The 25,766-nt window shown below is 39.6% G+C and overlaps 2 protein-coding genes across 4 annotated transcripts; both read right to left on the bottom strand.

Annotated features, from left to right (window-relative positions):
- Positions 1–548: 548 nt before the first annotated feature.
- pias1b (protein inhibitor of activated STAT, 1b) lies at positions 549–9,150 on the bottom strand. Its single transcript, XM_015057182.1, has 14 exons — positions 9,090–9,150; positions 7,235–7,667; positions 6,966–7,050; positions 6,792–6,839; positions 5,927–6,017; positions 5,684–5,818; positions 5,475–5,580; positions 4,068–4,141; positions 3,696–3,856; positions 2,889–3,022; positions 2,619–2,796; positions 2,166–2,302; positions 1,992–2,029; positions 549–1,087 (listed from the first exon to the last, which is right to left on the bottom strand). Exons 1-14 carry the CDS (start codon positions 9,111–9,113, stop codon positions 761–763), a joined length of 1,971 nt encoding a protein of 656 aa, XP_014912668.1. The 5' UTR covers positions 9,114–9,150; the 3' UTR covers positions 549–760.
- Positions 9,151–9,628: 478 nt separating this feature from the next.
- On the bottom strand, positions 9,629–15,636 carry skor1b (SKI family transcriptional corepressor 1b). 3 transcript variants are annotated; one of them, XM_015057179.1, is made up of 8 exons: positions 15,437–15,636; positions 13,414–15,134; positions 12,990–13,083; positions 12,768–12,872; positions 12,608–12,667; positions 12,083–12,157; positions 10,714–10,788; positions 9,629–10,361 (listed from the first exon to the last, which is right to left on the bottom strand). In XM_015057179.1, the coding sequence occupies exons 2-8, from the start codon at positions 15,115–15,117 to the stop codon at positions 10,264–10,266; spliced, it is 2,211 nt and encodes a 736-aa protein (XP_014912665.1). In that variant the 5' UTR covers positions 15,118–15,134; positions 15,437–15,636; the 3' UTR covers positions 9,629–10,263. The 3 variants fall into 3 exon arrangements, with proteins under 3 accessions (XP_014912665.1, XP_014912666.1, XP_014912667.1); XM_015057180.1 differs by having other exon boundaries at positions 9,629–10,358; XM_015057181.1 differs by lacking the exon at positions 12,083–12,157.
- Positions 15,637–25,766: the final 10,130 nt, after the last annotated feature.

Below are 25,766 nucleotides of genomic sequence, written 5' to 3'. Positions count from 1 at the left end.
GAGTCTGAGCAATAAAACAATGTTCACTGTTCTTTGAGTCGACTAAGATGAGCGAGAAGAGAAAGAGCGCAGCAATGAAACACAAGGATCACGCACTCTCTCCTGCATTTCTAGTGGCAACAGTTCCAAGAGGCATAGGAATGCTTCTTTCAAAAATAGCACACACCTAATATAACTTACATCATAAATAATTATTTAAAAACAACAACCACAGCATGAATGTGTTAAGAGAAAATAAATGTACAATGATGGCAAAAATAAAAAATAAAAAAATAAAACAAATGGCCAATCTTTCTGCTGTCAAAACATTATGACAAAGATGACACCATTTAGAACATAAAGTGCTACACATTTTCCCGTGTTGCTGAGGCTCACCTTTCATCAACAACAAGCCTGCTTTCTTTATATTCTAAACATGTCCCGTTTGGTGTTGACTCCCCGGGAACTGTGCATGTATGCTGAAATAATGCCGTTGACATAAAATATCGAAACAAACTGTAAAAACCAGGTACAAAAGCTACAATATAATCAAAGACCACATGAAGAGGTGTGGAAAAAGTCTTCAGTATTCACACAAAAATATCAACCGAAGTAACGCACTGGACAAGAGGCGTCCCAAGTTTATATACATATGATAAGTAAAATTGAAAATAGATTTTTCCTCTCTGTACATAGCACTGTATTCTTTCATCTTCCACTTTTAATATTTACAAAAGAACTCCTGTTCGAGGTCTCCCTTGTGCTTCAGTTCGACGTGGATCTAGTCAAGAGAGATAACGTCAGATAAGGAGCCGTAAATGGCCGCCGCCGCCGCTGCCTCCATAGAGGACCGTGACAATCCAGAAAGGCCGTGGCTGTCTCTTTCCTTGTCGCGTTCCCGTAGACTGCTGGAAGACACCAAACTGCTGGTGCTGCCGCTGTTGCTGCCTCCGTTGGCGGTCGCCAGGGTGCTGCCCCCGGGGGTGGCCGACTGCTCCCGCAGCATCTGGGAGGAGCTGTAGGGCAGGAAGCGGTTGAGGAGCAGGTCGTGGTCCTCCGATGCAGACGCTGATGCGGCCGCTGCAGCAGCCATCACCATGTTGTAATGCTTCCACGACACAAAGGGGGCATTGTTAGCCACCAGCAGCAGAGCGACGCACAGTGCAAGCCACACGACACAAAGTTTAACTCAATGTTTTAGTGGGGTTGGCTCAATTTGCTGCTTTGCCAAATCACATAGCCATTTCATTTCTTACGTCTATTTCGTGTCTACAAACTGTTTCATGCTCATGTGCTTGTAGTGCGGTGAAAATCTTTCACTTCTTTTTTAAAGAAAGATATTTCAAGTCAAACAAGATCTAATATAAAACAAAGTAATACTATCGCTTTCACTTATTATGAGAAAAAAACGGTTTTCAAAGCCAACCTGAACCTGTACGAAAAAATAAAAAGACGCCCCTGGATTTGAATCTGATTTAGATGTAAATATTATAGCACGACTTCAAACTTCCTCTGAAGACCTCCAATGTAGCTAAACTACAACAATTCTGCAGACAGGAGTGAGTCAAAATCTCTCCACACTGATGTAGAAAAGCTCATTTTCCAGCTGATGACAGCTGAGGCTCAACCACTTATTATATTTACTAGGCAATTACTTTTTTCAGAGCGGTATTAAATGTCAGTTAATTTTTTCTATTATTACATATTTGAATGAACTGACCCCGAGTAGTCTATGAAAAAATAATTTTTTTTAATTAATCAATATCAAAAGCAGCTCTAAAATGTCCCTCTGATGGGTACGAAATAACAAAACCTATAAGTAACAAACGCTAACTTATAGTAAAAAGAGTGACATTTTTTTCTTTGCAAGATGATTTTTACAGAAACATGTATAATGTATCATCATGGAGTCATTTAAATCATATTTTACAGAATAAAATAGATGTCTTTGCTTTGAATTGTCAACATCACTCAATCCAGTGATGTAAGAGGAACATGTATAGATGACTTACCTGATTGTCACTTTGGAGGAAGGAGAAAAAATTCAGATCTGTAAAAAAGAATAAAACATAAAACTTCATTCACCTTTTCAATAACACTCTGATTCAAGAAGCGGTAAAATTACTTGAAAATGCACTTTTTAGTAGATTTGATTAAGTGAAATTAGGGGAAAGCACCAGCTTTACCAGGCAGATCGCTTGTGTGATAATAGTGGCGGTAGTCCTGAATAAGAGGAGGCGGGGGAGGAATGTAGCTGCTCTCCACAGGGGGCATGCTGGGAGTTCTGGCCACGGGTGAAGCTTGGCTGTGCAGGTTCAACACTCTGATCACAGACAAATGCAGCACAAAATCAGAGACATTTCATGTGCATCTCACTAAATTAAAAGAGTCGTAAAGTATTTCAATTCAGTATTTTCAATTCAAAAAGGGAAACTCACTAGATGTGTATTAATCCATAAACTGTAAGCCATAATCCTCAACATTAACCAAAATGACTACTTGAAATATGTTGCTTTATTTGCCAGTAAACGAGTTTCACTCCTTGAATTAAATTACTAAAATAAATCAATTTTTTTGATGATCTTCTAATTTTCGGGATGTTTCTAAACGAAAAGTAACAAAGTGATTTTGAAGCTTACCCTTTGTTTGGAGGCGGGGAGACTGGAGAGAGCGAGGGACAGACCCGTTTGGGAGGCGGCTCGTCGTCCTGCTCGTCTTCTGAGGAGGTATCCAGTGTCAAATCAATCACATCCACTTTCTTGTTGTTGTCGTTAGACGACCCTCGTTTATGCTCATGCGAGTCTGTTCTGGACAAATCTACCCACAGAAAAGCAAAATGAAAGAAACTTCACTCTGTGTTCAAGGATCGATATTGGATTGTGAGGCTGCGGAAAGCGCGAGCTACGCACCGCTGTCCACGCCGTTGTAGGACGCCGACACCTCCTGAACTTCTTTCTTTGACTTCATGGGGGCCCAGCTTCCATCTTCCTTGAACTGGATTTCGTCACAGTCAGAGCAGCTGTTCAGGATTTCCATGAACAACCTGTGAAAACAAGCAACCTGTAAACACCTTTGACACAAGCTTCACCCAAAATGTTAACTCTCATCACAAATTAGATCAATTTCCTTCAAGACACAATATATATTTATTAGTAGCGCTGGGCAATATGTTGAAATGTAATAGCTGGTGCAATATCCCTACGTACAACAGTGTAATCTCTGTTGCAATATTTAAGAGGTTGTTATAACTGGAGCCCAATACATTAATGGTCTATGAGGTAAAATAATATATTTGGCTGATTTGATGGATTGTATCTTCATGACCACGATGGCCGCAATTTAGTGATGGAAAAGAAAGAGAGAGAAATTGGGATTACTTAGATTAATCTCAGATGAAATAATCTCTGGAATATTCAACAACAATATGGCAATACACATGTTTTTCGAGAATGATGCAACAGGCCACACGTTACACAAACTTTAGACGACGGAAAAGTGCTTCTTACATTCTGAAGACAATGAAAATATTCTGCCGTGTTATTCCGCAGTTAGCTCCACAATTATCCTTTCCAGACATAATCTACCAGGATGTAGAGTTAAAAAAATCAATAATTTTAAGTTTTATGAACAAAATTAAGGGGACAGGGCGTTCTAGTCATAGCAGATATTTTAAACCAAATTTTAGAAGATTTGACATGAATTATGATGGCGCTCACCCGTCTATAATAAGATGCTCATACGGAGCCTTCTTGTCACAAACCGGACACACCCACGTCGGCTTCTTCTCGTTCATTTGGATATAAAGTGTAGCATCAAAGCACTGTAGGTGTGAGCATGTCATTGATCGGCAAGGGATGGTCAGCCTCATCTTCCCCAGCTGTACAAAGAGAAACACAAGAAAGCAGCAGTTAGTAAAGTGTGACCGACTCCTAATAATAAACCCCAAAAAACACTGTTTGGTTCTTTAATATCCGTCCCTCTTTTTGATACCATGTGTTACACAGCACAAATAATTTCCTTTTTAAACTAAAACCCTATTGTGATCACAAAGACTTGAAATGAGCGGGATAGTACTGAAGAGTATTTACAGGACAAAGGAGAGAAACTCGTAGACTGGTGGTCGCTATCTCACTCTCTGGATCCGCTGTCAGCTTCTCCTTGACTGTCAGATGGAAAGAGAGAAACAAAAAGGTTAAACGTGGACTTAGCCATCTATATTTACCACAAGCGTATTTATGTAACCTTCAGTAAACAATGAAGTTAGATTAACATTTAGATGGATTAAAGCAACAAAAAGGAGCACTAAACAACTGAAATCATACAGTAGTTTAGATACGGTAAACATATGTTGTATATACCACTTTAAAGGAACTATAGATCTTCAAAGCCAGTGTGAAGAAAGGTTCAGAGACGGAGGATGGTTCATTGTAACATTTACAAACAGACCTAGGTGATGTAAACAATGTAAAATATGGTTTAAATTCATTCCTCTTTAACGTGTTCTTAAAATTCAAGCGGTTTTGATGTGTTTTTCTTTGAAAGGTTTACAGCGGAGGGTCTTTAAATCCAGGCCCTCATCCTGCCAAATTTAGACACGTCTCTGGTCCAACACAGGACAAGTCAAGCAGCTGAGTTACCTCCTCAGTCTGCAGTCAACTTCTCCAGTCCTGCTGCTGACCTCATTATTTGACTCAGGTGTGTTGAAGCAGAGAAAGAACAAAGGCTACATTCACGCAGCAGGCAAACGCGACCCAAATCTGATATTTTTCACCACATGCGACCTATATCCGACTTTTTCATGGAAGTCTGAGCGGCCCAATTCTAATCTTTTCACACACACACACACACACAAAAAAAAAAACAAATTAATAAAAATATTTGTACCACTTCCATATGTGGTACAAAATCGGACATATATTCAATTGTTGTCAAAACTTCTGCAGCCAGAACGGTTGTGTCACATTTTATCCAAACTTTATGTCACTTAAGACATGCCTCATAAAACTGCACCAGACGAAACGAGACACAGTAAATCTGGAGGTAAACAATGACTGAAAATTATAATTATGACTTTATGGAATAAGTCTTTGTCAGTGAAGCACATCACAATCACACCATTCCTACAGCACAGCCGTTTTTAATTAAAACTGGAAAAGGTCTTAAACTTTTTGTGCTGTCATAAAAAAAAAAGCCATTTCTTCTATAGAATCCATTATGACACCGTCACATATAATCTACCTAGACTTGGCTGAAATTGACTTAAAAGCTTGTGATGAGCCTCAGAGTGCTCTTGCACGCTGCACCAGCAACATTCATAATGCACAATAAGCCTTTCTTGGCTTTCAACACAAGATCAGAATTTGAAACAAACAAACAAAAAAAAAAAAAACTCAAAATTTGATACTTTGATAAATACACTGCTCATATATGGCTTTAAACTAAGTTGTTTCTATTGCCCAACATTTTTTTTACTATTAAGCAAAGTGTTTACTTACTCAAGGCTCTTGAGTGGTCAGGATTCCTAATCCCTTTGGCCCGTAGTCTTTGTAACAACACTGCAGATGACTGCTGTCTTACCAAATACACCGCCATAGAAAAACACTGACCACAAAAAAAAAACAAATGAAAACACAAATGTCATGCAGACGGCTCACATACTGCTCCATTATTATTATTTCTCAACATTCTCATACAGTAATCTCACCCTTCCGATTTCTGATGTCCAAGACACCACAATTGTGTTGGGGACAGTGGTAGATAGCCGGACAAGAGACGTTATGTTGATGGGACGACTGGGCCTTTTTGGTTCCACCCCATTTTTTGTGGGAGGGAGATAGCCCTGCAAACAGAAAAAAAATAAAACACACAAAACATTTATTTCACAGTAGCAAATTAAAAAGAAACCACACAAAACTCTAAACCATAGCAAAATAAGGCTTTTACTTACTGGGAGATTACATGGTTTGCCATTAACCTTCACACACAAATTGGGGGGGAAATGGTCCTCTTGCGGACAGCTTGTCTCCGATAAGCAAAATCTGAAAATGATAAAAAGAAAAAATAAATCATTAAGGTTTACACAAATGTCTTAAGTAACTGAAAATGTATTTTATTGCTGTTTATAGAGATATGAGAGTATTTTTTTTTACCAAAATGACAGTGACTTGGTGAGAGACTAATGTAAAATGGGATATTTTTTAAAGCGCAAGTTTTCAGACTGTCAGGCACAAAAAAGGCTAAGGGACTTCTCAAAAACCTTTTCATCAGCGTTTTTCTTCTTTCCTCTCTTCCATATAAAGATCAGATTCACGGAGTGGATGCCTCCATCAACAGATTTTCTCTTGAAGAGTTACGGTGGTGGCTGTTCTGATTGACACTCTCCTGGCTCAATGTTTAAGTGAGCCAGGGAATTTTGAATCCATTATTTAGTAGGTTTGGAGTTATCTCCCGCTCCATTTTCAGGCAGAGAACTAAACATTCCTCCATCTTCAACACTTGTGACATTGTTTTACAACTCAACTCCGCTTTAAACTCCTCTACAACTATTTACTGACCCGTCTGGTACGCTCCTTAGTCTTCAGGATGCTGTTTGTTTATCTACTAAACAAGTGGATTCTGATTTTTTTGTGTTTTTAAAATGGCAAAATGTAGAAAAGTTGCAGACGTATGAACGGTTTTAAATGAAACTTGAACTTACAAGCAGGATTTCAGTGATGCTTTTATTGTTTTTGTATGTTTTAGAACCAGAGCTTAAAGCAGAAACGTGTCAAACACTAGACTGATACTCAAAATAAAGTGTGTGTTAGAAATACCTTAGTTGAACTTGAACAGCAAAGTCACATTTGGTCCCAGATATGTCCCTGAAAAGTTAGAATAAACAGTTTATTACACAATACAATGACAAAAACAAATTCAAAGTTAGGAATTTTACACGTTGAAATAGCAGCGGCACTATACACTGTTTGTGGCTTTATTTTCTCACTTACATTGAGCTGCTAATTTGTTGAACTTGCTGTGGCGTTAATGCAAAGGCATAACATGCTTCCTGGAAGCGCTGACTGTTGTCTGAAACTTTGAGAAAGAAGCCAGAAACACAAAGTCAGACGAGAAACTACAGAAAGTGTTTTTTTTTTTGTGCACGTCTCTCACGACTCATTGTTTAGCTGTACCTGTGATCTCAAAGCTTCACTGGTATGCTCAAGCAGGAGGAATGTTATAACTATAAACACAGCTGAGCAGCTGGTTGTGCACTCACCCAGGCTTGTTGGCTTAATGAGCTCATCTAGAACATCGTAGAATGGCAATCTCTGGAGCTTGACGTCAGGGTGTACAGGGTGAAGAGCGGAGGAGAGATGAGGCAGACTCAGCTCATGCTTAGGTCCGAGAAGAGAAACAGGCAGCAGTGGTGAGGGAGAGCTGTGGCCGTCGAACCCTAGCTGAGCGAGGCCAGTGGGCAAGCTGGACGCAGAATGAACAACGGGAAGAGCTAGGTCCACTGGCGAAACCATTTTGGTTGGGAACCGCCGTCTGTAGAGTTCTTTGATCTTCATCTGCACAGCAGGACTGCAGCCAGCCTTGAGTAGGTGGAGAGCTTTGGTCAAAAGTTCATGTTTGCGCCCATGCTTATTCCGTCCTGCATAGCCCAACAACACTTGGAGCTCAGAAACTCGAAGGCTCATTACCATTTGCTGGTGGAAAAATGAAGAGTGGGGAAAAGGATCTATAAAAACTGGGAAAACGCAGTTTTCTAATCCACTATGAAACAACTACCTCTATTAAATAACCTGTAGCACTTTTCCTTCTTTAATATGAAACATTTATAAAACAGAGATGCTTCCATCAGCCTTCTCCTGCCAAGTTTAATATAGAGGTAGTAGTTTGAAAGAAATGATCAGATTATCCATACTTTAGCTTTAACTAATTTTTATTTAACTCCTTCAAAAGACCATTATAGTATGTTACTGGTTAATGCATTGAGGCCAAAGATTGAGTGAGTTCATAGTGTTGATGCATATCATGAATAAGGGTAAAAAAAACATAGCCTTTTATATATTTGTCCTGCCAATCACCAGTCGCACACGATCAAGGTCAATTTAGCATATTCTAATCTCTGGATATGTCATCTTATTGATATGTGAATTTAGACAATTCTGAAGTTGCTATAAACCTGGATTACTTTATCTATTTCACGAGGAAACGAATCTAGATGTAAACACTCTCATAGCACCTTAGACCTAGCCTGAAATAATGCATAAATGTACTTTATACAAAGAATAGCAGGTGTTTTATTATCAATGCATAAGTTTCCTTTTTTCTTCTCCAAAAATAAATGTCGCTTAACAGCTACAATTATGTCAAAGTAAATGTCTATTATAAAGCATTATAAAGCAGGAGCAGCATTTCTGCACATATAAGTATGGTTTCATAAAATTAAAGAAAGCACTTATCATGCGGAGGGTACAATAACAATGTATGAAAAAATGATGGAGAGGAAGATAACAGATTTAGTTAGCATACACTAGCTACCACTGGCTATGCGATGCTGTCATTTGCCCAAAAAGAAACCAGATTCTTCTTTTTTCTTTTACCTTCGCCATGTATTTTTAAATGGATATACTTCCCAAGCATTATAATATAACCAGATCTGCTATCAGAGACTGCCATTCCTAGAAAAAGGAAGCAATATTTCAAGTTAACATGCGCTTCTCTTCCAGGGAATAGACATGGCCCATTTTTCAACAGATAACCGTTCGAACATTAGTGTAAAAATAATAAAAGGTAGCCGAAACTGCTGCTTTGTTAAATTTAAAACACTGGCAATCGTTACGGTTTCATCCTTAATGAAAGCGATATATTAGATTTTGATCAGGAGAACGGCAGGGTAAATCTAACGGGAACGTCGGCAACAATAACAAAGCTAATGCTAACGAGCTTAGCCGCAAGCTAACGGTATTCTGGTTCCTTCTGCTCAGTTATTTATTCATCATATACTTCCATAACAACCCAACTTAGCTCTTTGCTGTCGAATACCAAGAGTGATGTGGCGTTAAAATGCAAGTTTCAGTGACTGAAACATCTACTCGGCAAGCTAATATACAGAGCAGGTTTACCTTCAGTTCCGCACTCTCCGCCATCTCGTTACATTAGGTGCGCATGCGCAACACAGTCTCCCTCAAGGGACTGAATGTTGTTCTGCGAATCCCAGAAGGGGGCGCTGTTGCAACGCTAGTAATCACTCGCATGTTTTTAAAACTACGAAGGAAAGCATAATTGAATAAAACGGACACAGTGTTAGTGGTTAAATAGTTTTAAACTAAAATTGACTATGTTTTGTCTGAATGATCTCATTAGTTATGAGACGTGATAATCCTAGGCGAAAATATTACGATTTGTAGGTTACCAACAGACGATAACGTAGAACGCTGGGTGACTTTTTTTGTTTAAAAAAAAAATCAATATATTGGGTCATTTTATGTTACTTTACGGTACCACAATATACAAGTGAAAACTTACTTCGACCAATCAGCAACATATTGATTTTTTTGAGTCTAACAAAGCAGCACTTACGCAGGATAATATTATTGGGTTGATTTTAATAATTAAAATACAAAGAACTGAGAGTAATTACCACACCGACGCCAAAATGTGCCACATTTCTTCAATAAAATGATTTATTCTTCAACAATGAAAACAAATGTTATAGGGACAAATAATCTACTCTTATTATAATATATGGACGCAGATGCACAGATTTCCTCCTCTAAATTCTGTGTTTTTTCCATCCGTTAAAAACCAATACAACTACCAAACAGTGTATTTTGCTGTAATTTCCCGTGACTCATTTAAAGTGCATTTAATTGAATGTGAGTGACAGACCTAAAAAAAAGAAGACAAAAAGTAATAGCATACTTATTTATAATAGAGGAAAAGGGAGAAAAAATATTTCTGAACAAAAAAACCCCCGTAGATAATTAATTTCAAGATAGGACATTCACTGTCATTGCACTTTGCCACAAAAATGAAATGAGTTGATGACATAATTTTAATAAAACAAATTACAACGTATGCAGGAAGGTTTCATAAATACTGAGGGTGGTAATACACTTTTTTTTCAATCTTACAAATAATTACAGGTTGGTCTGTTTTCAGTTCAGTTCCTCCAACTTTCCGCTGATGTTTATATTCCACTTTTTTTATTTTTTATTTTCCAACCTCTGGTGTTTAACACGAGCGGTAGATGGATCCTTTTCACCCATCATGTGCCTTAATAAATATGTCCAATACTCAAGGCGGCAGCAGAGGAGATTTGAATGTGCAGGATCCCGTGCAGTGGCGAGGAGTTAACATCTTACAGGAAAAATGGTGTAAAGCGTCGTGAGCTTCTAGAAGGAGAAAAACAATCAATAGTGCACAAGCAAACGGCTCCGGAAAATTATAGATACGTAATATCCGTGCTCTTATTTACAATAAAATATGGTTGAGATACATTTTAAAAGACCACATAGCAATTCACGTTTTTTGTTGGCGGATTGATCATTGCTTTGAGGGTAATATCCTTCAGCTATGCCATGAGACAGGACGCAATAGATCTTATTTGTAAATTAAATTTTAGTAAACGTATACAAGATCTTGAAAACGGACAGAATGAGGCAAATTGAGTTGAAATTAAACTACTCACACATCTTTGAACACTTCTGCTGTGAGTTTTTTCCTCATTTGCTTTATTTCTCTCACCTCTGACGATGTGAAGCTGCTGCACCATCTCCTCCCTGTAGGAAAGCTCCCTTTTCATTTGATCTTGAAAATTATCTATGAAGTAAAAGTCAACATTAAATTTGGTGTTCCGCTCGGATGTAAGACAGAAAGAAAGAAAGAAAGAAAAAGAGCTAAAGAAGCAAAACATAACGTCAGTCAATCACAAATAAATCACAATTAAAAAATACAAATAAGCATATAGCTAGGTTTGCTTCACACTTTATTAACGTATTTGTTATAATTTTTGGTTTAGATAAAACCAGGAAGCTTGCACAAATCGGATTGCAACTGTCAGACTGTTTAACAGCAGATAGAGGGCGCTGTTCCAAAGCGAGAGCTACAAAAAAATCTTTTGAACTGTGACCAACGTCAAATTTGCGTTCTAACAATTTTGCGTGTTTTGATAATGAACACTGGTCAGAAATGTCGCATGACTACAGTTAATTATAGATTTACATTAGAAGTGGAAGACGGATATATTGTTGGGAATTATTTAGAAAGCAGATCATGTTTACAACTAATTCGAAGAAATTTGAAAAAAAAGTGTAATGTTACGATTTTTTTAATTTTGTAAGTTTTTGTTGTTGTTGTTTGCAGAAAATATATCCTTTTTTATCAGAGTGATTGAATAACTCGAACTTTAGTTTGAAACAATGTATAATATCACATGAGGAAAAAGCAGTATTTACATGTTATTAAACCAGAGTTCAAAAATATAAAATAAGGGCAAAATAAATAAATAAATAATTAAATAATAATAATAACCGCTCAAGTCAGATTTTAAGAGCGGTTTAAGCCTTTACCATAACGATTTAACGGTACTAAAAGATTTGCACATTATAAAACAATTTTAAAGATCAGAATTACCCTCTTTAATCAACGTGTTTCACAAAGGCTGAAAAATGTTATTTTTACTGAAAAAGTAATGGGAATTCAACGACTGTTTCTTCTCCAAGAATATAGCACAAAACCACTTTTAAATGGTATTTGGTTTGTCATTTTTTTCACAGGAAAAATAGAACATTGCAGAATTTGCAAATGTGTTAGAGAGAAATACAGTGCTGTTATTTTTGTCATTAAAATCTTTTTTTTTTTTTTGTTCATTAATTTTAGTTTCTTATGTGGGGATAGATTTGTGATAGTTTGAGAACCAGCCAATAGATTTTTCTGATGTATGCAGTTCCAATAACACATTTTAACAGTTTAACAACCCAATTCATGTCAGTGACAAAAAATAAATAAATAAATAAAACAAACGTATTGTTTTATTATAAACCCTAAAATAAATCTTTTGCACTTGGTGGAAGACAGAAATCCAAATCATCGCTGCGTTAAAGTGTCTTCTTACCTTTCAAGTTCTGAAATTCGCGTTCTAGCTTTTTCCTCAGCTCGACTTGTTCCAACAGCTGCTTCTGCAGCTCCTCTAAAAAAGCAGGCAAAAGAGGAAGCGTTAGTGGAGGAGCAGAGAAACAGGCGCTGGGAGCCTTTTGCGTCACATCTAGGACAGCTTTCTATTTTTAATCACAACGATGATGAGGATATCATCATCATCGCCATCACTTAGGATGGAAATTCAGAGCACAGCTTCCTGAGACTGTTAGTCTAAAAATAAAGGCACGAAAAGAAAGCACACCCCTCCTCTTTTGAGGACATCTGAGGATATCAGAAGCTGATCAAGCTGAACCTGAATGTTCGAGATACTTGTTTTTGTTTTTAGGTTGTTTTTTTTTCCTTCTAACTATTTTGGTTTCAGTTTGATTCAATTTATCTGTATCATGACAAAATATTGAAAATGTAATTGTTATTACTCAAAGTACACTGCTGCTACCACGATTAGTATTAAGAATGATAATTATAAAAACAGTCATCTTACCCTTTGCTAAACTTTGGAACTCTCTGCGTAATGGCGCACCTCTGGCTGCCGCGTCCTCACCTGGATTCACACAAATGACGTTTCAGCATTTTTATTATTCTGAAAATAAAGCGTGCATACATACAGCAAAAAACTTAATTTTTCTCTCTCACGAGCTCACCCTCATCCGGCTCTCGCTGGCTCTCGTCGCTGCTTTGTCCATTAAAAGATTTTGTTTCAATCTCCTCCACTGTGGAAGACGGCTCTTCCTTACTTGCGCTCTCGTCTTGAAAAAAAAGAGACGAAAATTAAATGAATATAAGTAAAAAATATATATATTTGCCTTTTTGCCGCATTTTTTAAAAGTTAAAATAATAATAATAATAAAATAATAATAATCTACCGTTTGTAGTCAGTACTGCCGTCAGGTAATTGGTCGGTCTGAATTGATACGGGCTGCTCCTTTGTTGCAGCTCAGCTCTGTCCGGTGTGTAAACCTGAAGCAAAGGCGACCGAGCTCAGGACAATATTGGAAATTCAGTAAAAAAAAAAAAAAAAAAAAAAGAAAGAAAGAAAATAAATAAATAAATAAATATAAAAATAATATTTGATTGAACTGTACTCAGTTAAACTTTTTTAATATATTTATTTCAAAATAATTGGATTATTTGTGACTGTTGTTTTTTCTTTTTTCTTTTTTGGGAATTATTATCAAATTTCCTCTACATGGAAAAAAAATTAATAGAAAAAGTAGAGACATACTACAAACAAATAATTATTTAAAAATCAGCAAAAAAAAATCTAATTTATTAGTAGTTTTGACTCACTTCTGTGAAAGGTGCTGCTATGTGGTGCTCTGGTAGCTGTTTGCTCTGCAGCTCTCTGTCAGAGGACTGGACCACCTGCAGGTTCATTTTCTGCGCCTCATTCTCGCTTCCCTCTGCGCCCTTTGAGGACTCCGAGTCTTTCGGTGAAGGGCTGTGCGCCAAACCAAGAGGAGTCCGAGGCCCGGGGTCCTCCTGCTCCTCTGGCGATCTGTTTGTCTCCACGTCCACGTCCGGCTCGCCCTCGCTGTCCACGCACGGGGACACAGACCGGTAGCTGGAGCTCTCGCTTAAAAAATCAGGTGATAAGTAGCCGGTACGGCAGCCGTTGTACGCGCCCCTGCTGCCGTACAGCTTGGCGATGCAGTCGGCGTCTTTAATGACGGGCCTGAAAGCGGACACGTAGCTGAGTTTCCGCGCCGGGAGGCTCATTCCCTCCGCGGGCCGCCCCTCGTCCCCGGATTTGTCGTCTTCGTTACGTATGGACTGGGTGCTGGAGCAGCGGTCGGTGTCCACCACGCTGTCTTTGGACGTGTTGGTGCTGCGGTCGCTGCTTTCGGAAATGTCCACCTCTGTCTGCCTAGGACACAGCAGCTCAGGAGGGGGCTTGTGTGGAGTCTGTGCGTACGGGGGCATGGGCAGCGGGCCCGCAGTGGGCCAGAACATGGGGAAGGAAGGGTAGGCGCTGTCCTTGGTGCCAGGCCACAGGACTCCCGGCAGCCCCGCTTTGCTCTGTTCGCCCATTATCCCGTCATCCTTCTTCTGGCACAGACCGAAAGCTGGGAAGCCATAGGGATGAGGGAAAAGCGGCGGAGGGATTTTCTGTAGTATCCCGAAGCCTTTACTGGGCACCGGAATGACCGGGTAGCTGCGGGCGCTGGTCATAGCACCCCGAGTGTCTTCGCAGCTGATGATTTTTGCGGGGATCTCCGGCGAGTCTTGGGATCGATTTGGCCCCTGCAGCTTTAGAGGAGAGTTGGACCCAGAACCACTCCCCGGCAGCGTCCTCTTGCGACTTCCCCCGTTGAACATGGCCTTCACGTCTTCCCACGCGTGCATGATCTCCATGGGACTGCCCTTGTCTGACAGCTTGAGGTGTCGCCTCCAGGAGTTGAAATTAGCCGCATCCGGTTGCGTGTACTTTGACTCCGGCGTGCGATGAGAGTGAAATATAAATTTATTCGGGGAGAAATACATGTTGCAGTAGGAGCACTTGATGCACTTGGCTCTGGAGCTGTTGTATCTGGCCGGGATGAAGTTTCCTCGGCTTCCCCAGGCGCACTCGTGAGACACATCGAAGGCGAAATTTTCGGGAAGTTTTGGAGGCGAGTGCGCTCCCAGAAACGACTTACAGAGTCTCTCAGCCTCGCGTTTGGTGATCATCCCGCAGCGCCTGGAGGAGATTGGCATCGCCCCGGCTCTCCGCAGGATCTCCAGCTGCACCGGGGTGCACTGGACGCAGGTGATGCCCAGGGCCACGCGTCGATTGTGGATCTCGTTGTAGCTGTAATTCTTCAACAACGTGTTTGATATCTGCGCAAGGCAAAGTCTCTCCTGACCATCTATCACCAAAGACACGATGGGTATTCCGTACAGAACGGTCTCGCCGACCTGGTTGGGTTTCAAGTTGGTACTGGGGTAGGAAAGTTCTTGTTTGGAGTTTGGCGAAGAGCTGGTGGTGTCTCGTCCCGTAGGTATGGAGTCCATCCTTGGAGACCTGGAGGCTGCAAATATGACATTTAATTTGGACACATGAGTTGCAATACGTCTTTAAAAGAGTTTTAATTAAGACTTTTTTGCTTTTAAGAACCTTTCGATTTTTTTACGCAAATGTCTAGTATGTATTTTATCACAAGTCTTTCTACAACGCAGTTTTTTTTTGTCCGTGACTTTTTAATTCTTACAGTCATGATTGAGCAATCCTGCAAACTACAAAGATGACAACACATGCGCGCGGCTTCCAAAGTAGCCTCCATCTGACACCCAGACCGCATCTGTGCTCAAGAAATCCGTCTCCTAAACTCACCTTTGACGGTCCTGTTCAGATCACCTCCGAAATCGAGTGACTGTGATCGAATGAATGCCGGAGAAATAATAAGAAGTCTATGTTGGAGGTTGCAAATGTGTTTGCTTTAGGAGCGGGACGCCTCCCTCCTGCTCTGTGTCCTCCCGTCTCTCTGCTGCGCGGTCTGTGTGCGCGGAGTGTTTGTGTTGCGCCACCAGGAGCAGCGGTGTCCACATGGCACGCAGACTGTTGTACAGACCGCCCCCCCCCCCCACCTCCCGCCACGCTTCCCACCCCCTCCTCGCCTAACAGTCTCTTTACCCCCACCGACAACAACAGCAATCAAGTGACTGCAAAACTTAGGGCAAGACACTCCCACTTCTACGAGCAGCCCGCATTAAATATGGATTCATGACCAATGAAGATGATTTGGTGTGAGCCCGAAGGTCTGTGCTGAACTCTAAGAGGAGCTAAGTAAACAAAGTAAGCGCTTTATTCTAAGCGATATAAGTTAAACGACCTTTACACACTGATATCGGGCGTGTTTGTTTATAGAATAAACGGGAGTCTGCATGTGGGATTCACTGAAACAGCAGACCCCCCTCTGACACATTGTCATGCGCGCGGTGGATGAATGCTTGGTGCAGGCCTCCGTCACGTGCTGGGTTCCCACGTATTCACAGTTTACAAACTACTCGTGCCAGGAGAATAATATTAAACAGCTGCTCTGAGGTTCCCTCCTTGTGAGCTGCTTTTACGGTGTTTTTCTCAGCTCAGAGAAAAGAATCAGACACAATGCGCCATCGGCGACCGACATTTAAACTTCCTGAAAGTCAATAAAAGGTTTTGGGTTAATCTTTTTCTTGTGTCCCCCCCGCGCTGCGACAGGCGCTGATATAATATTGATGAAGGTAACGGGACACGTTCTGCTTGGCCTCAGTGACATCAGCGGGACAGAGCTGGACACAGCAATAATGACAGTTTGTGCGTAATTATTTACTCAGTGGGTGAAGATGCAATGTTGGAGCAGTAATTGAAATAAAATTATTATTATTATTATTATTATTATTATTATTATTATTATTATTATTATTATATCCACTCTTTTATATTTTTCAAGTAATATTCAAACATGAATAGCAATATGAAATATTTAGAATAAGTTAAAAACATCTTGCTGCAGTATAAAATTTAGATGAACATAACGCTTGTGATAATATCAGCAGGTTGTGAATTTATGAGAAACTCCAAAAATTAAAAATGCATACATATTTCTGTGTGGCTTTTCTTGTAGCATTTGTAAAATGTATGTTTTTATGTATTCTATACAGCACGGTGGTCTTAATGTAAATTGCTTTATAAGTAAAACTGGATTGGAATAATAATTAAAAAAACACTTTCGTGGGGATTTGGGAAAAAAAAATAATTATTTATGCTCTTATGTTTGAATTTCCAGGTCTTGACTAAGTATATAAATAAATAAACAAACAAATAAATAAATAAAACCTTACTTCCAACATGCAGGTGCTGAATATTGAATTTAATTCAGAAGTTATTAGCGTAATATTCAAATGTGATTTATATAAACCGCACCATGATTTTGTGTTTGTTTGTTTGTTTGTTTTGTTTTTAAAAATAATTTCCACATATGTCAATCTACAAATCTCATTCGCATTTGGGAATGAAGCAGAATATTTTTAAACTGATTTATGAAATAAAAAATAAAAAATCCGTGTGAGAAAAGAAACAATTTGAAACAGGCGGATGAAAATATGACCAAATTTAATGGGAGTACAGCTTTGCCCTTCACCTGAGTATCTACCGATCACTGAGCATCAGTGAGGGGCATCAGCGCAATGGATCGTAAAAACGGAGGGTTTCATTGTCAGTGACGTGAATCAATCCAAATGAAGGTCAAGGATACTAAACACTCGTTCAAGTGCGCAAAACAATCTAAATAAACCTTTTTACAATTCTTAACATCATCCACTTCAGGAATACATTTCCAATTTTGGCCCGTATTTTAAAAGACGATAAATCTGACATTATTTTTTCCTCAGAAAATTATGTGCACTTAAGAAAAAAAAAAAAAAAAAAAAAATCAAACTACAAACCCCCAAAAAATTCAAAACAAAATAAGAAGAAAACAACTTAGTGAGGTCAGTGTCAGGTTCGAGCTGATTCCAGCTCTCTGTGAAGCAGAACAGCTCATTTAAAAGTGTCTCTGCATTAATCACAGCGCTGCATCAAAGTATGATAATCACCTGAACACTCTATTAAAATAAAAGTGGCAGCCCAGGGGAAATCTTACCTTGCTCTTTAATTGTTTTGAGTCTTTGATAGGCTTTTTAATCTAAGATTAATTTATGCATTCTTAAATAACCCTACATATGATTAATAAGCTTGAAAATTAAAAGGAGACTGAAGCAATTATAACAAGTGGTTGGTCATCACCTCATTAGATGGTGTTAGAATGATGCAGTTGTGAGTGTGAATGTTTCCCTGATTGGGTGTGACAATAATCAGGAGTGTTTTCTCTCTTCTTTTTTTTTTTTAAAGGAAAATGTGCTGCAGGCTAATTATGCTGGATCTTTCCTGTTTGCTTTCATGTCGTAATGAGTCAGGATGCAGGATTTGTCACTTACGGCTGATCAGAGGCAGGAATGGACGGCGCAGGTGACTCTAAGATGTCGAAGCACACAACTGGAGGAGGAAGATCAGCTGTTTGAGAGGCCACAGGAGAGGTGTTGAGAAAACAGTAAGACTTGCTAAATGGTTGCTAATGCGTAAACAAGACATCACCCCTCTCCTGCTTGGATGTTTATTTGTCTCCTAAAAGCCCACCCCTGGGTCCTGACCCCCACATCGTGCACCGCTAAACGGAACATTTCATCTTCCAAGGAGGTGGAGTGTAGCGGGTTAGTGTGTGTGTGCATGCATGTGTGTGAGAGAAAGAGAGAAAAGGGAAAGGGAGTGAAAGTGAGAGAGAGAGAGAGGAGGAGAGAGGTGGGGTGGGGTTCATCACTGCATCAAATGAGACTGAGCACAGGGACCCTTTTGTCACAGAGCGGGACTCATCTGCCAATGGTGAGCTGTGAGGTCCTGGGGGAAGGCCGGAACAAAGATGCTAAAAGGCTGCGTGACAATGAGGGTGCTCCGAGGAGAGCCTTCAAGAGTGGAACACAGGCTGCACGGGACAAGCTGTGTCAATCACTCTGCAATTATTACTTTTTGTATGTGCGAGTCTATCCAGGGGCCTTGTGTGGGCATTCATGGAGAGGAGCAAGGACACATGCTGCCGTGTTTCTCTGAGCTTTCCTTGTAATGCAGAGCTGAGCTGAAGCTCTTCAAGGCAGTAATCTGGAGGTAATCAACCGCCTTTTTGGTTCGACAAAGATAACCTCCTTTGCTTCATCTCATCCACTGCTAAAAATAAATTACTTTGAAACACTTGGAAAGTTTATTAGCCATATCTTCTGGTATGTTAGAAAGGGTCTCGCTGACAAAGGGCCTCCATGAGTCAAAAGAATGAAGTGTACAACTGTAGGAAAGATGATTTATTTTTCTTTATTAAACAAAGAAATCAACACAGAGCCTTGGAAATGTGGTCAATACATGTTGAAATGAAACTGAGTCTTTTAGAGTGCTTTTCTGCCAACTGTGCATGTTCACACTGAAGGTCTTTCTCAGTTCTCATTGGATTTAGCTTGCTCTGAACTTTGACTATACCATTCAAGCAAATACATATGCTTTGTCCTAAGCCATTCCGTTGTAGCACTGTGTTTAATGTTAGGTTTTTTTAATCAAATCCTCCATAACAGGCTTTATTGCAGTATTTCCCTGTAATTTGCTATATTTATCTTCCCATCAGCTGTGACGAATCTCACTGTCCCTTCTGAAGAAAAGAATCCCGACAGCATGACTCTTGATTTGCAGTGGCAAAATACTCAGTCACTTTTTTACTGATGAATATAAAATGACTACATAAGACACCTAAAGCTTTTTTTGTTTGTTTTTTAACCTGACCTCGCTCTAAACCTGCTCTTCCGTCTTCCTGATGCTGTTTGCTCAACCAACAAGCCTCTGAGGCCCTCACACAACAGCTGTATTTATAATGAGATTAAACTATGCACAGATGGACTCCATTTATTAAGCAACTGTTAAAGGCTATAGGTTTTTATTTAGAGATGTCAGAGTAAAAGGGGTGATTTGAAACATGGACCACACTGTTCAGAAATTTCTGTGTAAAAAAAATGCCCCTTTACTACAATGTTGATATTCCATGTAAAATAAGCTACAAAATCCGCTAAGGTTTGTGTATGTAACGTGAACAAATGTGAAAATGTGTATTAAGTATTTTTAAGTAACTCTTTATTGCTAAAAGCATCTCTTAAACTTATTTTTGTCATTCTTGCTGCCTTTATATGGTGGGGATGTAAATTTTGCGTGTGCGGCAGTGCAATAAAAGGAAGATGCAGAAATTTGTCTACATCCCAACCCCAAGCAGTTTTCAAAAGTGTAATGAGGAGTCAAGTGAGAATGGGAATTATCGTAATGATAACAAAGGTCTATGCACCATAGCTGGGGGCTATATTGTAGGGCATTACCATAAAGATGTGATGTGCTTGTATTGGAGGGTTTCTTTTTTTCCCTTTTTTTTTTTAAGAGAGAGAAGGCCAAAGCGATAATAACTATTAGTAGATGACAGTGCTTTGCTGGATTCCAGCTGTGGAGCCCAAATTTCCATACAGATAGAATGGCTCTGGGTGGATGATATGCGAGTGAGGGGGAAGGAGTCGGGCGACTGCATAGACTCGTTGGGGCGCACAACAGCTTCGCGCACACTTATGGCTGGGATGTGGTAAATCTCAGTTCTGGACTCCGTCTTGGTGGTTCCCCGGTGATTTTCAAAGTGAAGGGGCAACTGGAGGGTCTCGAACGCCCAGCCGGTCTCTGCAGAGGAACTGTCCGGGGTGCTGAAACATAACACTGTTTTCCTCTGCTGACAAGCTTTCAAACTCTGGAAGTGTAAAGAGCTTATATGTGTGTGAACAGCAAACCAGAGATTTCCATCAAGACCCCGCAAGTGAGGAAGTGTGCGACATACTTGTCATCACAGTGTCTAACAAATGAAGTGTTTTCGCGTGGCAATCTTTAGAAATCACACAAGTCCTAGAAATACAAGATGTAGTAAATGTAGATGGGAATGTGCTGTTTAAAATGCGCTGCAGAAAACACACATTATCCCAAAGATGTCTAACATTTAGGCATCTATCTCAGATTATAAGAGCGGTCAACAGAACTTTCACGTCTTCTAAAAAGTTTTTGATGGCAGCGGTTAAAAAAGTTGCTACCAGGCAATGGCTAAGAAATGAACCAGAATGGTTCAGAAAATACTGGTAGAAATTGCAAAACTATATTTAACATAACCACATGTGACAGTTGATATTGGACACTTGTCATTAATATGGAATGATGTATTTTAAAAATTAGGAAGTTGTTGAGAACGGGGCAGCTGTTACACCCTTCAAGTGTCATTGACCTTTCCACAAAATGGCTATTTAAAAGAAACAAACAAAAAAACTAAACTAAACCAACAAACAGGGACTCATCCTGGAGCGTCAGGTTGAAAAAGTGGAAAAACAAACCCAAACGAAAAACTGGAACTGGTGACCTGGGACCAAATCTATACCTCTTAGCTTTTGCAAAAAGACGGGACTTTCACTGATTTGTTTAGATGCCTTGAACCTAATTTGCTCAATCTTTCTGTGATGTCTTTCCCATACCATATCCACATATTATTATAATTTTTTAATTATTATAAAAAATGTTGGTTGTATCTAAATATATTACTGTTTGTGAATGTATTTTCATCTGTGTGTATAATTGTGACCTTGTATGGATTAGAGAAAATCCCCTAAAGATGAACATTTCCTAATTCTCTTTTTTTTTTAAAGTATTAAAGTTAAGCATAAAGAAAGAACAACTTGAATGTATGTAAACTTTTGACCAAACACTGTGCCGTGGTGCCACCTCTCTCTCACTGTCAGTGGGTGCTGCCGCTTTTGTATGAATGCAATTCCAAAAACTGTCAAGCTGTTCCATTAAGGGTCAAAATAGTAATTAGTTGCACAAAGTAATTAATTCAACCTGAGCGACAGCTTACGTCCCAGAAAGGACATGCAGATGTGAGGAATCAGGGTGGAGTGAGATCCTTATGTGTGAAATCGTGATGAACAGTCTGTGTGAGTGGGTTAGGTTAATGACAGCAGGGGGATGAGTTGCTGGAGAAATACATGGCTGCGGTCTCTTGTGTTCGTCTCAGTGAGCTGGTGTAAATAAGTACACAAGCATCTGTAAACAATAGTTGCACAGGTTTTCTATCAAACAAACACAGATGTTTAAAAGTGGGCCCCAGAGATGGGACAAGTAAGGGCTCCTGAATCCTAGCTTTACTTCCTTTTTTTTTTTTGTCCTTTTTTTTATTTATTTTTGTTAGTTGACACATGCTGTGTGTGTTTATGTAAGGGCAAAGCTCGCAGGAAGGAGACAAAGATAGTGAGAGCAGAGAGTGTGAGGACACCAATCACCCTGTAATTATCCCCCTGGTGTGTAAACTGCCCAACTCTCTGTCCTTGATAGATTCACCTGACCCAATAACACAACACACAGCCACAACGGACTGCAGGCGGAATACGGACAACATCGTAGATCAGCCGGGGATCAGCGGTGAGACAAAGACCTAACATCTGGGAGCTGTGGTAAAATTAAAGGACCAGAGAACAAACCAATCCTGCTGCAGCTTTATGCTAATAACCTGGAAGCTGCCTTTGGAAAAACTGAAGTAACACAGGACTCAATATGATTTGATATTAAAGAAACACCCGTCGGCATCGCAATCCTTCTTACTTGTTCGGGGTTCCTCTGCCGCTCACATCAGTCTGTTCACCTCAGAGTGATGCATTAAGCCATTTAAATTAACAATGGAACAGCTTATTCTAATACGCCCGTCCCAAGGAGGGCCTTGGATGTTTGCTGGAGTGGGACATCAACCCCTGCCTCTGTCCTCGGGCGGGGCAGTGATGCATTTCGCTTCTTCTAAATAGCCAAAACAATCTGGTCCAGTCCTCCATCCAAAAGGCAAACATTCGCATTATGGTGCGGAGAGGCTGAATAACACCACTGAGCCTGTCATTACTGGACACAGAGACATCATCTCCCCCGACACGAGTAAAATACACGTCGTATCCAGGGTGGAGGGACAGAGGCAAACAAGCAGTAAATACACCAAAGTACTGTGAAGAAAATGACTTCTTTCTCCTATTTTTGAGGCAGCCAACCGTCCACTTGAGTTTTTTATACGAACTTCAGCAGCGGCGAACGTGACTACATTTGACATATAGATGTCTAAATCATTCATAGTGAGGCCATGGTCAGCTGAATACAAATGAGGATACAGTGGGTGCTCCGTCTGTCCCTGAGGGGCTGCGCAGGAATAGATCTGAGAAAAGCACAGTTTGATTGATGCTGCCACACTCTGAATAATCGTCGTATCAGAGGTCAAACCACTTCAGTGCCATGCATTATATCATTAATTACAGACATCAAAAGAAAACAATAGGACCATGTCCATATGTTTCAAGTGTGCTTATTCCTCCTCTCTTCCACCCACTGAGTCGTTTTACAATTACTGCAGCTCATCAACCTTAGAAATGCAGGGAAAAAGAGGCGCCCGCAAGATCCTGAATGCATTCTCAGAACATCGCACTAGGAATATGTGGTAGTAATTACACGTGATGAGAGAAGCACATTTGGTTCTCACAGTTACATATGCAATTAAAATATTATTCATTACCTCTTAAATAAAAGCCCGATCCTGAAATCCCATTAAATTTGGGATAATTGTGTGTGTTTAATTATAAGCTGTGGTGCAGCGGAAGAAAGGAAGGAGGGAAGTTTCGGAGAAAGTAGCAGAATGCGCTGTGACCCAGATAGAGAGGGAGACATTTTGTTTTAAAAGTGACCTTGCTGTGAAACGTCAGCTCAGAATAGCTCAGAGTGCAACAGCCTCGCCGCTTCTTCTGCTCTGCTTAAACCGAGTTGCACATGGTGAACAGGCAGGGTTTGCAAATCCATATATGACTGCTGCAGGACCTTCCACTATCACGCTGCACTTCTTTAGTTTGGCGTATCTTTTACAGTTTGAAGAGCTTTGAGTAGTCAGATGCTGGACTTGTTAAGTGGCAGCCTCATCAGGGTACGGAGGAAGCCATCAGATGTCGGATGTAAAGCAGGCGTAACGGCGCATTACCACAAATGACCTCTGCCATTTAAAAAAAAATAAAAATGATATTCTCACATTATGTAAATTGATAATTCTTGGCCTTTGTATTTTTGTTTGGCTGCTTTGTTCCACATGGTCAATATCTTAAAAGAAATGTTGGAAATCAAAGCTTAAGCCCAAATGTCACTTTAAAAGGGACTGTCGTGATGATGGCTGACCCATATTTGATGAGGAAACCTTGTTGGTCCAAGTTTGATGTTGTCACTCATTAAGTTTATGTAGTGAAAAATTAGAACAAAATTCATATCAAGGCACTTTGTCAGACAAATGAGTTTAATTGACGTCCATTTATGCAGAGCTGCAACACGTTTTTGCTCTCTTATAGATTTCTTTAGATTTTGTTACCACCAAATATATCAAGGGAAAAAGGCTTTTCAAACCAAACTTGACATATGTGAAAATATCTTTTGTGTGTTTTTCCTTCAGTTTGCCACCTGACCTATTGAATCAAGAAATCATTTGAACAGAACCCGATCTGACAACAAGAAGCAAGCTTAGCCAATTTATAAGAGCAAGACATAATATCCACAGCTTAAAAACTTCAAGAACAGAAGAAAAAGAGGTCATTGACATCTATTTGACATTTCTAAGGCTTTTTGACTCCAGCCAACCACATATAGAAGAATTATTCACAAATGGTACCAGGAGCAAATCAGCGACCAATGCAGACACAGAAGAACCCAGAACATCATTGTTTAGGTTTTATCAACTGGAAAGGAACAACAATGAGAAAAGTCTCCGCTAACCAAAACACACACACACACACACACACACACACACACACACAAAAGTCCTGATGAACTATTTATCTGGACTCAAGAGAAAAAGTTGGAATCACAACAGCTGGTGTAAAACTAGCACAGCTATGCTAGTTTTTGTAAATCAAATCAAGCAGTGTGTTGCTGCTTTCCTATTAGACAGGCAAACTGTCATTAAGTGTTTATGGTTACTTTTCTGTGTCGTCATGTTTTCTATTATAGTTATTCACCACCTGATGATGCCTGTGTTATTGTTTTGCCAGCTGGTGTTTTGTCATTTTCTCCACTTACCTTCCTCAGGTGCCCTTCAGATCATCTCTTCCTTCACAGCTGTGGCCTGTTTGTTATCAGTCAGCATTTATCCTCCAGGTTTCTATTCACCCTATTGACCTGTTACTAGCCGTCAAGCCAGTATGTCTCCAGATGCTCTTCTTCTGTGGTGCTTCCAGCTCATTTGTTGTGAGTTCTTTGAATTTTCAGTAAAAGCTCTGGTATGCAACCGTCCTGTCTGCATCACGCCTGCATTTGGGTCAATCTGGTAACTTCAGTCTGATAATTTCCTAATCTTTATGGGTTCTCTAGTGAGACAGTATCCATAAAAACATTACACATCTTTAGAGATTGCATTTTGTTTGACTTTTTTAGTTATGCCTGTTGGTTTGCTACTTTATCATGGACATACATTTTGTTTTACATTCAACATGCAACATAGGATTAAACTTAAAAGAAAAAAAATGACAAACTGAAACTTGACAGAGAATATTTTCATCTACTAGACATGGTTTTGTTATTGGTATCGTGGTTATACAAAGGTTTTATCGGTTTGCTTCAAAATCATTAAAATTCCTCTTCATACTCTCTCTACAGATCGTAGTCCTTGAAAAGCCAAAAAAAGTGTCAAAAATTTTCTCAAGTTGTATGGAGAATAGAGCGGTGGTCTCCTTCTTCCAATTGTTGTTGAACACTGCCTGTCAGCAAGCTTTCCATCTCTTATCAAAAAACAAATTGGCTCATTCTTTCAGTGAAAACTAAAGAAGCACCACTTGTCACTACTGTTAGGCTAAAGTTATTTAAAGCTACAATTTATCTGATAAGCAGGTAAACACTAGGTTTTCTACTGCAGCAAAAAACAAAACAAAAAAAAAAACAGTCCCACTGCAAAAAAAAAAAAAAAAAAAGTAAAATTCAGTGTTTATTTAATGTTATTTAGTTTGGGAGTTGAAGATGCAATTTTTACCAATGATCAGAT

The sequence above is a fragment of the Poecilia latipinna genome, unplaced genomic scaffold (genome assembly GCF_001443285.1).
Source record: "Poecilia latipinna isolate Pla-1442-1.1 unplaced genomic scaffold, P_latipinna-1.0 Scaffold1442, whole genome shotgun sequence".
NCBI classification, from domain to species: Eukaryota; Metazoa; Chordata; class Actinopteri; order Cyprinodontiformes; family Poeciliidae; genus Poecilia; species Poecilia latipinna.
The sequence above is the reverse complement of the archived record's forward strand: the minus strand, read 5'-3'. Positions and strand labels throughout refer to the sequence as shown.